The 18,362-nt window shown below is 46.5% G+C and overlaps 2 protein-coding genes across 2 annotated transcripts in view; both read right to left on the reverse strand.

The window, feature by feature from the left end:
- The window catches only part of INTS4 (integrator complex subunit 4), a 118,782-nt gene extending 116,184 nt beyond the window's left edge, over window positions 1-2,598 (reverse strand). The window contains exon 1 of the mRNA XM_004434036.3: window positions 2,450-2,598. Within this exon, the coding sequence (XP_004434093.2) occupies window positions 2,450-2,503 (54 nt within the window). The 5' untranslated portion in view covers window positions 2,504-2,598. The remainder of the gene's footprint in view (window positions 1-2,449) is intronic.
- An 8,407-nt stretch (window positions 2,599-11,005) lies between these two features.
- On the reverse strand, window positions 11,006-16,799 carry KCTD14 (potassium channel tetramerization domain containing 14). Its single transcript, XM_004434156.3, has 2 exons — window positions 16,642-16,799; window positions 11,006-11,745 (listed from the first exon to the last, which is right to left on the reverse strand). The coding sequence occupies exons 1-2, from the start codon at window positions 16,708-16,710 to the stop codon at window positions 11,077-11,079; spliced, it is 738 nt and encodes a 245-aa protein (XP_004434213.3). The 5' UTR covers window positions 16,711-16,799; the 3' UTR covers window positions 11,006-11,076.
- Between the last annotated feature and the right edge of the window lie 1,563 nt (window positions 16,800-18,362).

Consider the following 18,362-nt stretch of genomic DNA (forward strand, 5'->3'; position numbering starts at 1 on the left):
ATGATCAACATCACTAAACATCAGGGAAATGCAAATCAAAAACAACACTAAGATACCACCTCACGCCCGTTAGAATGGCTATAATCACCAAGACAAAAAACAACAAATGTTGGAGAGGATGTGGAGAAACAGGAACCCTCATACACAGCTGGTGGGAATGCAAACTGGTGCAGCCTCTATGGAAAACGGTATGGAGAGTCCTCAAAGAATTAAAAATAGAGATGCCCTATGATCCAGCCATCCCACTACTGGGAATCTATCCAACGCACCTGAAATCAACAATCCAAAGAGGCTTATGCACCCCTATGTTCATTGCAGCATTATTCACCATAGCCAAGAAGTGGAAGCAACCTAAGTGTCCCTCGACTGACGATTGGATTAAGAAAATGTGGTATATATATACAATGGAATACTACTCAGCCATAAAAAAAGACAAAATCGTCCCATTTGCAACAACATGGATGGGCCTGGAGCGTATTATGTTAAGTGAAATAAGCCAGAAAGAGAAAGACAAACACTGTATGACCTCACTCATATGTGGAATATAAACCAACACATGGACAGAGAAAACTGGACTGTGGTTACCAGGGCAGTGGGGGTGGGGGGTGGGCACAAGGGGTGAAGGGAGTCATATATGTGGTGATGGACAAACAAAAATGTACAACCCAAAATTTCACAATGTTAGAAACCATTAAAACTTCAATAAAAAAAAAAAAGACATCTTTATCAAAAAAAATGGTAAATTTTATGTTATGCATATTTTACCACAAATTAAAAAAAAAAAAAAAAGTGGGCAAGGGAAACAGCCAGGAACTCTCAGAAAGCAAATCACAGAAGGGAGAACTCTGTGAAGTTAGAAAAGGTTTCCTCAATCTTGGCTCATTCTAAAAGCTCAGGAAAACTAATTTCACATAAAAAGGAGCAACAAAAAAGTATCATGGTTAAATCTCAAAGTTAATTCAAGAAAAAACAAGAATAAGGAGCAGACTAACTTCCCTACAGACAATGGGAATATGCTACAAAGATGTGTCTACAAAACAAAAAAGAAAGTCATACAGCTGGAAGGAATACTGTCAAATCACAAAGGGCTAGGGAGTTTGTCTAGGGTGTTTTTAAGAAAAGGAACTGCAAGAGAGGAAGACTTGACCTGTCAATGCAATTATGTCTCTGTACTATAATGACAGATATGCTGTTCTGTCTCCCCCACTAGCCTGTGAGCTCCTAAGGGGCAGGGACCCTAATGAATATTGGACTTTGTAGCTCAACACCTTTCACCATACCTGATACACAGTAACCACTCATTTACTCAATAAACTCTCCTTGAAGGAATGAATGAAATGTTTAAGGACCAGTTTCCTGCTGGATGACCTAAGTTTTGCTATTCTACAAGGCTAAGGACCTACGGGTGGTCTATGGATCTAAGGAAGCTGCTGATCCACTGGCATCAATTGGGGGCTGGTCAGAAACTGATTATTGCCTTATCTCCCCTGCCAGATTTACTGAGTAGAATCTACATTTTAACAAGATCCCCAGGTGATGTGTATACACATACAGTCTGAGAAGCTCGACAGAAGGGATGACTTGGGAGCAACCTCTACTTTAGCGACATCTTTGAGGAGACACATGGAGAATCACTGCTCTGACAGGGGCTCCTCCCACCAGTCCTTAAACAACTCTAAAGGAGGAAGGTATTACCCTCCTTCCTCAGTGAGCTGTTTCACCAATGGAGAGTTCTACCCCTATGAAGCCTGTGATCCTCGACTGCTTTGACTGAGTCTTGAGGATTTCTATAGACTCCTCTTCCAATCCCTTAGAGCCTTACATACAGCCAACTTGTCCCTGGGCCCTTTTTCTGTAACGGGAGTTAGGAGGGGCTCTGCCACTAACTGGCTCTGTGTCCTCGTACCCCTCCAGAAACATCAAAATCCACATCTGTAAAATAAGGATGCTAATGTAATCTGAATAAAATGAGATAACGGCTATTTTTCTAAATTGTAAAGTGCTATTTGTTTCTTCTAAGTTAAAAAAAAAAAAGTGTCAGGGCCAGCCCCGTGGCTTAGCGGTTGAGTAAGCGCGCTCCGCTGCTGGCAGCCCGGGTTCGGATCCCAGGCGCGCAGCGACGCACCGCTTCTCCAGCCATGCTGAGGCCAAGTACCACATACAGCAGCTAGAAGGATCTGCAACTATGACATACAACAATCTACTGGGGCTTGGGGGGGGGGGAATAAATAAATAAAGTTTAAAAAAAAAGTGTCAGACTGCACATATTAATAATAATGACAATAGTAGCGGCAAACGGATACGCCCACTAAAATGTAGTCTCAGAGAGCCTATCAAAATAGGCTGCACTCGACCCAGATTTGTGGCGTCTGTTCTGGCAAAATGCCTGTAGCGTGGATAACCTTCCCCTACCCCGGACCGATTCTGGACTTTTCCTTTTGGAGCTTACCTGAACTACCTTAGTGAATTCTTCGTACACCCGCTTCTTCAGGTGCGCCGCCATGGCTGCCCCGCGGACCCTCTCAGCTTCCGTACTCGACAAGGGAGGCGGGGCGGAGGAATCCGGAAATCCCGCCCAAGCCGAAGGAACCCGCCACGGTCCCACAAGGCAGCGGGGCTCCGGGAAAGAGAGGCCGCTTCCTGCTGCTCGACTCCCTTGGCAGTACGGCAGGATTTGGCCGCCTACGCCTCGTACACCGGGGGCACGAAAACTAGAGCGTAGCGCGGAGGGGGCGGGGCCTCTGTCGGGAGACGGGACTGACAGGGCAGATGAGCCAATGAGAGCTTCCGGGAGCTTGCTGGTGGCCTCAGAGTGGTTGAGAGACCGGCACGGAACAGAGCGAGGGGAGGGAGGAAATACTGAGTAAAGGCAAAATTTGGAGCTGCGTGAGGATCTTGACTCTCGAGATAGCGGAAAGAGGCCGAGCCGGCGTTTCCGTCATCCTTTGCTGTTCACAGCGTTTGCTGCTTGTAGCTTCCCTGAGCTCTCCTATTGAGCAAGCCATGCGCCATCCCTCTCCTGGTCTGGGCTGCTTTTCCCTGCTCGCTCGCTCCAGTTGTTCAAAAGCTACCCATTCTTTAAGGAATCAACCCCTCCTCTGATAGCCATGGTAGAGTGGAAAGAATCCTGAGGCCATGAGTCAAGCAGCAAAGCTTCAGACTACGACTGGCACTTAATGAACAAGCAGCCTCAACTACAAATGCGCTGATAACAGCTAACCCGACAAAGATGTAGTGACAATAGAATAAAATAATGCAGAAACATTTCGCAGACTGTAAAGTGTGGTTCACGGGTTAGTGTTAATAAATCCAAGGTCAAGTTTTACATCCTTCTTTAAACTTGAGCTGTTCATTGTTTTTTTTCTTTCAAAAGAGTTAATGTGGGATGCTTTAAAAAAGCGGCAGGCTGTGGTAGGTACAGAAGACCCAAAAACGAATAAAAGATGTCATTACCCTCAAGGTCCTACAGTCTAACTGGGAAGCGAGACACCCAAACTGATAATGAGAGGGCAACCAAAGTGTGCTGGATAACAGAGGAATGCGGTTCAAACAGACCTAACTTCTTCAGGATGCCTCAGGAAAGTTTTACAGAGGAAACGATTTTTAATCTGGCTTCAAAATAGTGAATTTTCCAGAAAGAAAAGAATCCCAAACCACAGAGTCTACGGCATATACAAATGTTCCAGTGAAATGAAAAGCACTTAGTAAACAGTAACTTAGCGATCAGTAAATGTTAGCAGCTATTATTGTTGTTATTACCATATTCTATCAAATCTAAGCTGCCAGCAATTGTAAAACAAACCATAATTTTATGTAACACATTTTTTAAATGCTGGAATTAAAAACAATGGTTTCTTACTACTTATATTTGTTATGTATACTTACCAAAAGAGCTCTTTTAAACTTATTTAGACATAGATTTGTGTCCTATGTCATAGTGGTGTGTTTCCATGACTTTTTGTGCACATAAAAACTTTTCATTTCAATGCAAATTATAGGGTAATCTCTTTGAAGATACATTAAATGGCAATTAAAGACCATACATGCACAGAGCTCAGTTGAAGCGATAACAACATGCACTGCCATGACCCAGTCTACACATGAACTATTGGCCAAAAGCAATCTTAAGATGTATCCTGATTTCAGAGATGTTAAACATGCACCTAAGCTCTCTCACTCCAGTTGTTCAAAGTATTATCATCATTACTATTAGATACATGGCTGCAGGAAGGAGTCTGGTGCACTCAGAAAACCAAAGGAGGAGCTGGCCTGGTGGCACAGAGGTTAAGTACACGCGCTTCGCTGCAGTGGCGGGGGGTTCGCAGGGTCAGATCCCTGGTGTGCACTGACGCGCCGCTAGTCAAGCCATGCTGTGGTGGCATCCCATATAAAATAGAAGAAGATGGGCACGGATGTTAGCCCAAGGCCAATCATCCTCAGCAAAAAAAGAGGAGGATTGGCATCGGATGTTAGCACAGGGCTGATCTTCCTCACCAGGGGAAAAAAAAAGAAAACCAAAGGAAATTCAGTTCCTATTGAGAGTAAAGTGCATACAGGCAACAGGGAGGAGCAATGGAAATAAAATTGAGAGGCTGAGGCCAGACTGGTACAGAAACAAGAGTATTCCGTTATTTAATTCTGAAATGAAAAACTGTCTTGATTGAATTGATGACATTTTCCTTTGACCTTCATTACTGCACATGAGAATACAAGGAGGTACCCCAGTGAATCCCTTAGGCTTCAAATAGGGTCTTCCCTGTCCCTATTGTATAACAGCAACCCAACTTCCCCTTGGAAATTGGGGTCAGTCACTCAGACTGGTATCGTAAGTCCTTCTCTGCCTGTTGGCTCAGAAAGAGCCCCAAATGACCAGGGGCAGGCTCGTTACACGTTCCAACGTAATGGAACAATAACTGTGTTTTTTAGTGGAACTGTTCCTCCCTTGGGGACTAAGTACTCCAAACCCACTGATGCTAAGAATTCATAAATGAGTTATTAGGTGTAAAAGTGACAAGAACCACTCCTAACTCCACTCCTTAGTTCTCAGATCCATGTATTCTGTGGGAGAAACAGTACTATATTTTAGCTGTTGGTATAAGGCATATATCACAAACATGTAAGACAGCACCCCATAGTCACAATGTGTTGTCTCTCAGCCAGCACCATAACTGTCTCCAAAAGGTTACTACACTGTTTTGGGGGCCGGGAAGTGGCATAGTGGTTAATTTTGCATGCTCCACTTTGGCAGCCCGGGGTTCACGGGTTTAGATCCAGGGCACAGACCTACACACCGCTCATCAAGCCACACTGTGGTGGTGTCCCACATACGCAGTAGAGGAAGATTGGCATAGATGTTGCTTAGGGCCAATCTTCCTCAAAAAAAAAAATCACTACACTATTTTTATCATAACAGCTATATCTAAGTGATGGCGTACCTAGCAAGACCAACAAGTTTCTTTGCTGTAATTCTTGCACCATAAAATAAGCTCTTTAGTCAGAAACAATGTATGAAATACCATAAAAATGAATAAGGTATCCATGAATGGTATTGCTGGCATAAACATTATGGTTAGGTGTATTAGTCAGGGTTCTCCAGGAAAATAGAACAAATAGGTCATATATAGATATTAGGGTACTATAATAGAATACCAGAGACTGACTTATAAACAACAGAAATTTATTATTTCTCACAGTTCTGGAGGCTGGGAAGTCCAAGATCAAGGCGCAGGCAGATTCAGTGTCTGGTGAGAACTCACCTCCTGGTTCATAGACAGCTTCTCACTGTGTCCTCACATGGCAGAAGAAGCAAGAGAGCTCTCTGGGATCTCTGTTATAAGGACACTAATCCCATACATGAAGGCTCCACCCTCATGACCTAATCACCTCCCAAAGGCCCCACCTCCTAATACCATCACATTGAGGGTTAGGTTTTCAACATATGAATTGAGGGGGGGCACAAATATTCAGTCTAAGGCAGTAGGAAAGTCAAATCTGAGTCTGGAATATGTATCTATTCCTGTGAGGATAAATCACCACACCCTCACTGATGGAAAAGATCCAGTGTGTAGCAGAATGATTGCAAAAATGGCCCCAATTCTCCCCCTCTCTGTATGTATACCCCTTGAAATGTAGCTTTGAAGTTGCTTATATTAAGAGATGTAATCTGTATCACCACCCTTTGGATTGGGCTGGCCTTGTGCCTGACCAGTAGAATGTAGCAGAAGTGATGGTGTGCTAGTTTTGAGCCTAGGCCTCAAGGTCCATCCACATACCAATTCCCCAGGCCTTTTGCTTGATTTTGGGACCCTGCCATTGCCATGAGAATAAGTCCAACCTAGTCTGCTGAAGAGTGAGTGACCACATGGAACAAAGCCAAGTTGACCCAGCTGAGGACATCTTAGACCAGCCCCACCCCAGCTGATCCACCATCTGACTACAGATGCACGAGTAAGCCCAGTTAAGACCAGAAGAACTGCCCAATCTGTAAGCTTATGAGAAATAATTAATGTTTGTAGTCTTAAGGCATTAAGTTTGGGGATCAGGGGGTTGTCATGTAGTCAGACAGTCCCTCAGCTACTAAGTTGACTTGCCACACTTCCATAGATTCAGCTGGTAAGGAGACAAACACAAATGGATGTAGACAGTTTATTATTCACAGCATAGCAGGTGGCATAAACTTCATGTTTGTATTGGTTCTCCTTGCCCCCCTAAGCACATTTGGGGTGATGCAGGTGAATGCCATGCACACAATAGATCTGTAACACAGATGAAGAGCTTAGGAAACCCTCAATCTTAAAAGAGGAATACTAGCAACCCTACCCTCTGGAGAGAGACTTTATCTTTATCATACTGGTCAGGAAATCCAGCAGGAGACATTTTTTACCACCCTGAAATGTCTCCAGGATTGGAGGGTGATACTAGCTTTATTACCCTGTAATGTAAGTAAATCTGCTTCCTACACCTAAGGAGCTTTGCAAACATCCTGAAATAAAGCTGTCAATACCATTTGCTTAGAAACACCAGCATTTCTCCCAACAGTTTGTTATAGAGCAGTATAGCCAACTGATCTGCAGTGCAATCAACCACTTCTACCACTAAGAAGTGTCTAGTTCCCCACTAGGAACAATACCATATCAAGGGCTTAGTATTGGTCTCTACTATTGGACATCCATCAGTGGCCAGATCAGCTTTGGTGAGAGGAAATCTGTACTGTAAAGCCCATGCGTAGCCTCTATCCTTGCCATCCTGGCCACCTTTTTCCTGACTCCATTGAGCAAGCACTGGGAAAAAAGGCTGACTGACATCCACATGTTGGATCACTGTGTCCATTTATTTTTTGAAAGCCTCTTCTAGAATGGATGCCCTCTGGTGGGCATTCATAAGAAACACAAATATTGTCACCATTTCAAGAGGTCCATCCACATACCAACTCCCCAGGACTCCTTGTCACCAATCTTTCACTCTTGTACTTTCCAAGTCTTTGACCAATCAGGAAAGGGACTGGGCCTGCAGGACCTAGGGATCAGACTTCCAGGACACTGAGCACAGCAGAAAAGGGAAGAGATTGGATGAGTAGGGGGTCCCCCCACCCCCTACTCACAGGGATGGGGAAAATAAGTACAGAATTTTAAAAAAAAGAGGTATTCTGGGACAATAATGTAGACCTGAAAACTGGCACAGTGCTATGACCTAGGGTGTCTCCATGAGGGCAATCTCAAAGGTTTTATTCTTTGCGTTTTTCCTTTGGATTATAATGACAGTTATATTTAGCATTCAGTTTTAAGTTTTCCTCCTGTGACTCTATAATTTTCTTTAATGAATCTGAACAGTTCTGAAAGCCTCATATACCCCTACAAATGAACAGAGATAGTATTTTGAACATTATTAACGGCCCTTACTATTTTGCCTTTTCTGTTAGAAAAAAGGGAGGAAATGGTGTTATTGATTAGGCAACCAAGAGTGTTCATTTGATTTTTCTACTTCTAATTTATATTTTTTTGGATATGTTTTTTTCATAGCCCTGTAAGCCCCACCAACTTAAATCATTTTTGAAACAAAGATTTAATTAAATTGCATTGAATTAAATGAGTGTTCTCCTCCCCAATATTTTCAAGCCATCTATAAATGTAATTTTAATTGCTGCATAACATTGCGTTATATAGATGTAACACAACTTACTTGACTGATTTCCAATTGTTTTGCTATTTTAAGTGGGATAAAAATAGTATGTTATCTTAATTGCATTATGGATTGGGAGTTGGGGGTGGATATTGGTATCGCCTTTGTTTAACAAAAGTTTGGTAAAGGGCCGGCCCCGTGGCTTAGCGGTTAAGTGCGTGCGCTTTGCTACTGGGGGCCCGGGTTCGGATCCCGGGCGCGCACTGACGCACCGCTTCTCTGGCCATGCTGAGGCCACGTCCCACATACAGCAACTAGAAGGATGTGCAACTATGACATACAACTATCTACTGGGGCTTTGGGGGGGGGGGAGGAGGAGGATTGGCAATAGATGTTAGCTCAGAGCCGGTCTTCCTCAGCAAAAAGAGGAGGATTAGCATGGATGTTAGCGCAGGGCTGATCTTCCTCACAAAAAAAATAATTAAAAAAAAAAATAAAAGTTTGGTAAATTGCTTAGAAAGAGAGTTAGATCCTAAGGGATGCGGGCTAGAGCCAAAGCTATAAAAGAGGTAGCTAACCGGAAACATGGTCTTCTCCTGGCAAATGACAAGAACACAAGATGGCCGGTGGAAACTTGGCATGCCTCTAAAGCTTCAGTTTGGAACTGGCACACTGTCACTTCCACACATATTCCATTGGCCAGATTAAGTCAAGAGTATGATTTAAGCATGGTATCAGTAGAGTGGGGAAGATTACTCTCAACGACAGAGAAGCATGGCAAGAACAGGGAGGGAAGAAAGAATAGGAAACAAATACAATCTACCAGTGAAAAGCCCCTAGTGGTGGGGGTAACTGACACACTTTTAAGAATAGATATGTCCAATATTCAATCTGAAGTTATTTGCACTTCTGTGTTGTAAACTCCCTCCCCTTTATTCACCTATATTTTCCAGTCTGCCATGTGCAGAAATAGCTCATGGGAGTGGCATTTGTAAAAATTAAGAAAAAGATCTGAGTGTTAAATCCAGGTGAGCATTGTGTAGAACAGCAACAACAGGTTCAAGACATCTACATGATCCCTTTGTTGAATGAACCCACCAGGAGCAGTGAACCAGAGCTGACCACAGAAGACAGATCTATGAGAATGGCTGAAATATTGGGGAGGACATTGACCTTTCCATAATGCATGAAATTGAAATTTTAAGCAATCCTATTTAGATCTCAAGGAGCAGGGTCTCCTCAGAATCTAATCTTGTAAGTATAATTACTGATCAAAGGGTACGAACTTTTTTTTAGGCTCCTGATAAATAATGTTGAATTGCTTCATGATAAAAAGTTCAAATAGACATTCAGGATTTTTCCACTTTAAATTGCCAGCCATATTAAATACCAAAAAATGAAAACATAGAGCAAGGCTTGAGAATAAGAAAAATTATACAAGCAGATGTGGTTACTGAATTACAATGCTTGTTGAAAATGACTATGTTCTGAGCAATTTTATGTTTAAATTTGAACTCCTTGCCTCAGTATTAATTCCTTAAACCTTAACAGTTAAATGGACCTTCAGTCCCGGGGACCCAGGATGGCTGGTCACCCTACTAGGCAGGGAAGGGGTTCCTCTATCCCAGACCTGGACTTGGAGAAGGATGAATGTCTACATGTGTCCTCCTTCGAGTTACTAATGTCTTAGGTTGTGAAGCAGAACCTGAAACAGAAGCTCCTGTGCAAGTGGTTTATTGAGGATGTGCTCTCAGGGAAGGGGAGTGAGGGAAGCAGGATAGAGCAGAGGAAGAATGCTAAGCAAGAATGTCCTGTCGGCTGAAGAGTGACTTCAGCCTGATCCCACAAGGAGCTCTGGAACAGGAACTGCACCAGAGTTGGTTCCTCCTGGCAATAAGGGGCCAGTCTTTTGTGCCTCCACACAAGCAAGATGGCAATTCTTTTGTAGAGCAGGTCTAAAAATTAGAGTGCATCAGAATCACCCGGAGGACTTGTTAAAACAGACTGCTGGGCCAACCCCCAGAGTTTCTGATTCAGTAGGTCTGAGCCACATAAGGGCCAGGGAAGTTACATTTCTTTCTTTCTTTCTTCCTTTCTTTCCTTTCTTTCCTTCTTTCCTTTTCCTTCTTTCCCCTTCCTTCCTTCCTTCCTTCCTCCCTCCCTCCCTCCCTCCCTCCCTTCCTTCCTTCTTTCTTTCTTTCTTTCTTTCGCTGAGGAAGATTCACCCTGAGCTAATATCTGCTGCAAATCTTCCCCTATTTTGTATGTGGGTCACCGCCACAGCATGGCCACTAAGCAGCGGTGTAGGTTGGCACCCGAGAACTGAACCTGGGCCACCAAAGCAGAGTGCACCAAACTTAACCACTAGGCCACCAGAGCTGGCCTGAGAATTTGTATTTCTAAAAGTTGTCAGGTGTTGCTGATGCTGCTGGTCCAGGGACCACACTTTAAGAACCACTGCCCTAGAGAAGAGGACAGCTGTGAGGCTCTAGCAGCCAACACTCACAGCCTGTGGGAGAGGAGGTCTGAGCAGCATCTAGTACAGGTACTAACTGGGTGTCTTCCTCATGAAGCACTGGGGAGACTACGTTTAGGTCAATCTAGATTCATGGTCTCCTGTTATTTTCCTGTTGTCATCCTGCATCTCCAGCCAAAGCGCTGTTGAACGATTCCAACTCCTGTCAGCCTTGCTATCAGACCTTGAGGGAAGGGTGTGGCAGGTACATGAGGCTTTAAAGAGGGAACAGCTGCACCTCACTAGGCAAGTACAGTGGAGTCAGGTGCAGTGAGTGGAAAGTCCTTGAGGGAAAGATAAATATTTGGGGGCAAGCCTCACAGACCACCTTGGAAGTTGTTTGATGTTTGTTTTTGAAATTAAAGGAAGATGGCTTTTGAAGGCAACTTTTAATTTCATAAGCCGCACCAGAGCCCATAACAAACTACCCCTGCCCCTGGGGATCACCACCAGGTGAAGAGGAATTTATGGAAGTAATAGGAGAGGCCAAGTGAAAATGCCTTCTCGTTATGGCTTTTATGGACCACCTGGTACCCCTGGGCCATAATATCCATCTTCACGCAGTCCAGGAGGTCGTAGACGCCCGGGGCCGCCTTCCAAGGCCCAAACTTGATGACTGACCTCTTGTCTGCCTCCAGGATGCGCAGGGCATCTGCGCAAAACGCGGCATTCTCCTCTGTGGGCACCACGCACACCAGCACTCCGGAGCTGCGCGCCGCCACAGCCTCGGCCCGCGCCAGGCGCACCATGAGCTCCAGGTTCTCGCTGTAGCCTGGCACCCGCAGCAAGAACTGCTTCCGAGCCACCTGCTCACCGAAGATCTGCGGCGTGTCCTCCAGGAGCTTGACCAAAGGCTTGATTTCATAGAACTGAGCTTCACGGTACACCTCGGGGATGTGCTGGGTGGGCAGCTGCCCGCTGCGCAGGTAGTCCAGGATGAGTCCGAAATAGGTGCCAGGGCGATCGATAAAGAAGCGGCCCTCCAGATCTATGCAGGCCTTGGCGGAGCTGGAGAACATCTCTGCCAGCTTTGAGCCTGGGAATTTTCTCAGGGTGCCCACGGTGGTGGTGTAGAACTCGCCCCCTACATTCAGCTCCACGACCGGAGATATCTGAGGGCACAGGAGGCAGAGTAAATCAACAGCGCCACCTCCAGGGAGCTCGTGACATTTTCCAAAGAATAACTCGGCACAGAATTTAGGGGAGCCCTGATGATTGACCAGCTAATGGAAGGCTCATCTTACCGAAGGGGGTTATATTTATGCTGTAGAGCTCCACAGTGTGGGCATTTTAAGGAAGAAAAAGATTTCAGTTTGATATAAGAATACCCATTCAAGCTTTTTAACTTTCTCATTTAAGTCACAGAATATTAGTAGAGGAGGCTGCTGTGGAAGCAAGTCCCAGCGAGAATACTCCCCAAGTCTGTGGCCTTTGGCAAGGCTTTTTCCCCGCCCCGGGCCTCAGTTTCCTCCTTTATAAAATGGGGCTATGGAGCTGTTGTGAAGTTCGGAGTTCCCAACAGTGGGATGCTCAGATCTAAGATACAGTTAAAAAAAAAAAAAGGGTGGGAGTGGGGGGCAAACCATTCTCAATCTTTCAGAAAGGCTAAAGAAACCATACGTGTATTCATTCAGGAAGCATTCCTTGAGTACTTACTGTGTGTCCACATCCTGTGCTGGAAGTTGGGGATACAAATTCTTATTTCATAGAGATAAGAAGTTCTGATTAGCAGTTGGCATGGCTTTGATTAATTAACAAATGGAATTTGTTTGATAGATGTTTTCAAAAATATAGGCCTATGGGAATTAAATAACAGGAATATCCTTGGTGGTGAAAAGGCCAGTAACTCCAGATACAATAGGTCTAAAACTGTCTCATAAACTGTAAAGTGTGGTGCAAACGTAAGTTAGGTTTAGCTGTTCAACAGAATTTTTAGAGGCCTCTTCCCTATTCCAGACCTTGGGCTGAGCATGAAGCATGTGAGTGAGATCCACATGGTGCCTGCCCGGAGATGCCCACAGGCCAGGGCGGAGAGGGACGTGGAAACAGACTGAGAGTCTGGCTGCATTCGAGAAATACTAAGTGCTGCTAAAAACACCAGGAGACCATATAGCAATTATTACATATGTGGTGACACCAGATGTTATCCTTATAAACCAGCTTCCTAAATAACATTCGCTATTCAAAATTCACTCACTCATTCAATAAAATATTTATGTGCCTACTTTGTGCCAGGTACCTGGTGCACAGTGAGGAACAAGCAGGATACAGTCCCTCCCCTCACAGTCTAGTACTTGTGCAAAGTGCTTTACATACAGTCTCTAACTCAATCCTCACAGCAATCCTTTGAGGAATGCATGAAATCTCCATTTTACAGATGAAGAAACTAAGACTTAAGGAGCTGAAGTAAGTCGCCCCAGATCCACTAGCTATTAAGTGATGATGCCAGGATTTGAACCCAGGTCCGATTTACCCTGAAGCTTGTGCTCTTAGTCATTACATAAATTAGTTTTCAATCTTCAAATATCTCCACTGTTCATTCCCTTAGTTACTCATTCATTCAACAAAAGGTAGAGGGGGCTGGCCTGGTGGCGCAGCAGTTAAGTGAGTGTGCTCTGTTGCGGAGGCCCGGGGTTCGCAGGTTCGGATCCCGGGCATGCACCAATGCACCGCCTGTCAAGCCATGCTGTGGCGGCATCCCATATAAAGTAGAGGAAGATGGGCACGCATGTTAGCCCAGGGCCAATCTTCCTAAAGAAAAAAGGGGAGGATTGATATCGGATGTTAGCTCACGGCTAATCCTCCTCACACACACACAAAAAAAGGTAGAGAGGGCCTATTACATTCAAGCCTCCTCCTAAGCAGACGAGTAGGACACAGTCCCTGCCCTCAACGAGCTCACAGGGGAGAGAGGGAAATGGCTGAAATACGTAGGTGCTGAGAGGGAAGACTCAAAGGTAGGAGGGGTCGGCTCTTTGTGTTGGAGCTTGTCAGGGAAAGTTTCCTAGGGGATGTGATGGCTGCAGCAGCAGAAAAGATCTGTGCAGTGTTAGAGGGAAGGCTGGATTTCCAATCTGGAGACTCTACCCAAGGTCACTGCAGGGCCAAGGATAAGGACAGGGGGCAGGACTGTCCTTCAGTGATTTAGGTGTGACCTCATCCTCAGCTTGTTCTGTGCTGTCTACCTCTAAGATTAAAGTACTGGAATTAACAGAGCCAAAGGCAGCCACACTGCTGGGGAGAACTGAGTTGCCATGGCAACAGCTCCTACCAGGGGATAGTTCTGGCTGGAGTGGAAAATGGAGACAAGAGGATACATTCTGACAGCAGCCAAACAATACAGCCATGAGAAAAATAAGCCCAGAACCTGTGACTCCCTCTCTCTCCCATAAACCTCACAGCCCCTTGGCAAGGCTGTTTGGTTAACCCTGAGGTGGCTCTGTAAAGCAGGGAGTTAAATGCGAGGCTGCAGCCTTTAACCCTTGAATGGATCGATGTGCTCTCATCACTCCTGTACCACTGAAAGCTCACAGGCACTCTTAATGTCCCCACATCACAGGTGAGGAAAGCTCAGAAAGAAGGGTCACACAGCTCGAAGTGATGAAGTCGGAGCTTGGATCAAACCCGTATCAGTCTGACTCCAGCACAGCATGGGTGCCCCACCCCTTCCTAACACCCAGTCCCACCAAGCCAGGAATTAGCGATGTGCCAGGGGCAGCTCACTGCCTTCTCTGGGCCTGAGCTTAGTCATCTACGAAACAGGGAGGCAAAATGGACAAAGAGGACTCTAAGTCTCTCCAGCTCTGAAAGTCTAATGAATCCAATCACTTCAAATGTCATTTCTGAAGCTCATTTCCCGATATTTCCCAAAATAGCTTCCTGCCCTGACATCCTCAGCCCCATTTCTTTGTTTATCAACTAAGACCTCAGCCCTGTTCCCAAGCTTCTTAATTCTGTCCCTCTTTCCCTCCTTTTTTTCCAAAAACTCCCAATCTCTTTGGGAATCCCAGATCTCTTACCTTATCCATAAATACTACAGTATGTATTTCTAGCAGATAAAGACTTCTTTTCCACCCCTCTTCCGGACCACCTGCCCTTCCTCATGGCCCCTCTTCCCCACCTTTTCCACCTTTTCCCCAGGAATGCCGAAGCATTCCTGGATGGGAAAGCCTGTCCCGTGCCCTGTGTGCACGGGCTGGGGAAATGTGGTCTTTAGGAGTCCCTGCTGGGTGCCAGGCCAGTGCTAGCCATGGGACACAGGGATGAATCAGACAGGCCCAGCTCTCCCCCAGTTCCAGTCAAGAGGGTCCCTACATATCTGCAACCCCCCTGCCAAACATTTATACATTTCCTTAGCTCAGCCTTAGTCGGGTCAACGGAGAGGCGTCTCCATTCATATGTCCCCCAGGCCCCTCAAGATCTCTCCCCACTCCACAACCCTGACCTTTTCCACTGTTCCCTATCTCAGCTGTCTGAGTCAGAAAACCAGTCTGTAATCTTGCATTCTGCTCCTGCCCTCAACCTCCCCAACACAGGTCATCAATCACCAAGTCCTGGGGATTCTAAAGCCTGGTTAGTTCCACGGCTCCCTGCCCCCTTGAGTGCCCTCCCCCAATCCTATTCTACTCTGAAACCAGAGTCATTTTTCTGAAGCGCAAATCTGATCTGGTCACTCCCTGCATTAAACACTTCAGCAACCCTACATTCCCCTCCAGATCAACTCTCAACTCCTTAACCAGGTTTACAAGGCCCTTTGCAACCCTGGCAACCAACTACCACAAGCCCGCCTACTGTTCCCCCACCCCGCCATCTAGAGCAGGCTGGGCCCCGGACCCCAAGACTTCACTCACTCACCGCGCGCTGCCTTCACTTTACCCACTCATCCTTCGGGTGAATTCCTCCAGGAATCTTTCTGGATGGGTTGTCTCCTTGTGATCCCAGAGGGCCCTGTACTTCCACTGTCATGGTAGTTACCTCGCTTGTAATTCCATTTGTTCATCTGCATCCCCCATTAGACTGTGAGGTTCCTAAGGGAGGACTATCCCTGATTCATCTCTATGTCCCTGGTACCTACTACAGTGCTCAGCACACCCAGGATGCTCAATCAAGTTCTGCTGAATCTGATGGAGCTTACCTCTCAGCACTGATTTACAGGAGTGCCTGGTATTCTGATAAAGGCCAGTCTTGCCCTACTTGGCATCATGCCCCCTCCTGGCTTCCCTCCTTGCCCGGTAATGCATTCAGACCTTTCTCAAGCACCTAGGGCAGCCCTGCCACTGAGCAGGTGACTCTGTGACCTGCCAACAACAATGACGTTATCATCGTCCTATCGGAAAGAGCCACAGTCTCCCCACTGCTGGATCTGCTTTCCTTTTCTACAAGTCTTCAGTATAGCACCTAGCCAGGACAGATTAGAATGTTCTGCTCCTAGAGTGCACTGGGCCTTTTCCTGATCTTCCCCTCAAACTCCCCTCACCCAGGCCCTGGGAGAAGGCAGGCAAGCAGGCGGCCTCAGGACCCAGCCAGACGGCAGGGGCAGGCTGGAGAGGGTTGGGGTTTGGGGGGTGAGGGAAGGATCCTCTGGCCAGCGTTTATTTGGGTCGGCCTCTCCCACCGGCAGGAGAGGGGTGGGGGCAGGGACAGTGGAAGAGCGGTGGCCTAGGACGAGCCAGGGGATTGAGGGAAGAGACACACAGAGAACAGCTAAAACAAAGAGCGAGAAGAGAGGGCGGAGACAAACAAACGCAGCCAAGCGGGAAAGAGGGCAGAGGAGAGGCTGGAGCGAGCCGGAACGGGAAGGGAGACCGTGGTGCGGAAGGAGAGAGATCAAAAGCGGAGGAACCGCCAAGGAGAAAGAGGACCCCCAGCCAGAGGGGGAGACGGCGCGCCAGGCGCAGGGGGACGCAGACCTGGGGAAGGAGCGGACGAGGGGCACTGGAAGGAGGGAGAGGCGGCGGGGGAGGCGCGCTGACGGGGCCGGCCCCCGTCTTTCCGGGCTGTGCACTCACCCCCGGCGGGCCAGTGCGGGGCGCGGCCTTCCCAGGCCGCACGGAGCGGGGCGCCGCGGTCAGGCTCATCGTCCCGGTCCCAGACGCGGCTGGCACTGTGCAGCCCGTCGCCGCTCGCGCGTCCCGCCCAGGCCCGCCACGTGCAAGTACTTGCGGCGGGCGGAAGTGCACCTAGCTCCCCGCCCCGGGGTGGGGCAGGCTGGACGCAGGGTGTGCTTACAGCCCGGATTGGCCCGGAGTCCGTCGGGCTTGCGTCAGACCCTAGGCTAGTCACTGCTCCTCTCTCGCCTAGGGTTCCCCGACAGCCAGATGGGGGAGGCAGAGGGAACCGACACTGACAACAGACTTTCTACTCGCTACAGTCCTAGGGCTGAAGGACTAGCAACATCCATTTTACAGATGAGAAGAGTGAGGCTCCAGGAGATAGCAGGTGTGGCCTATTTAAACACCGCCATCAGCTGCTAAAAGTGCAAAGCCTAGATGCCTGTTGTGTGGGTTATTTTACTTGTTAACACATAACCCAAGAGGTGGGCGTGGGGGCGCAGGCAGTTAAGTGCGCGCACTCCGCTGCTGGGGGCCAGGGGTTCGCCTTTTCGGATCCCAGGCGCGCACAGGACGCACCGCTTGGCAAGCCATGCTGTGGCAGCGTCCCATATGAAGTGGAGGAAGATGGGCATGGATGTTAGCCCAGGGCCAGTCTTCCTCAGCAAAAAAAAAAAAAAAAAAAAAGAGGAGGATTGGCAGATGTTAGCATAGGGCTGATCTTCCTCACCAAAAATAAAAATAAAAAAGAGGAGGAGCAAAACTCTCCACTCCTGAAGTATGGGCTGTGCTTAGCCACATTCTTCCAAAGAGGACAGTCTGGAAAGGGGGCAAAAGAAGAGTAAGTTTACTGTGGAGAAACTGACAAACACTTCTTCAGCCAGATGATCAAGGTCAACATCAAGAGTCATAAATTGTGATGATAGTATGTACCCTTGATGTGATGTGATGACAATGGCACTTTACCTCTGAGATCTTCCTCCCAAAAACCGGCAACCCCAGTCTAATCCTGAGAAGAAACATCAAACAAATTCCCATAGAGGGGCATCCTACAACATACCTGACCAGTAAACTGTCAAGGTCATCCAAAACAAAGAAAAATCTAAGAAACTCCCACAGCTGAGAGTAGCCTAAGGCGACATGACAACTGAATGTAATGTAATGTGGGATCCTGGAATGGAAAATGGACAGTAGGTGAAAACTAAGGGAATATGAATAAGCTGTTGACTTTAGTTAATAATAGTGTATCAGTATTGACTCATTAGTTGTAACAAATGTACCATACTAATGTGATATGTTAAGAATAGGGGAGACTTGAGTGTGGGGTATATGGGAATTCTCTGTACTATCTTCTCAATTTCTCTGTAAATCTAAAACTGTTCTGAAGAATCAAGTCTAAAAAAATTGACTTAATACAACTGCTATGGAAAATACTATGGATGTTCCTCAAAAAATTAAAAATAGAAGTACTATATGATCCAGCAATTCCACTTCTGGGTATATATCCAAAAGAATTAAAAGCAGAATTTCAAAGACATATTTGCAGACCCATTTTCATAGCAGCATTATTCACAATAGCCAACAGGTAGAAGCAACCCAGATGTCCATCAAGGGATGGATAAACAAAATGTGGTATATATATACGATGAAATATTATTCAGCCTTAAAAAGGAAAGAAA

This window comes from Ceratotherium simum, chromosome 7 (assembly GCF_057802395.1).
Source record: "Ceratotherium simum simum isolate JZ-2026a chromosome 7, ASM5780239v1, whole genome shotgun sequence".
Classification (NCBI taxonomy): Eukaryota; Metazoa; Chordata; class Mammalia; order Perissodactyla; family Rhinocerotidae; genus Ceratotherium; species Ceratotherium simum.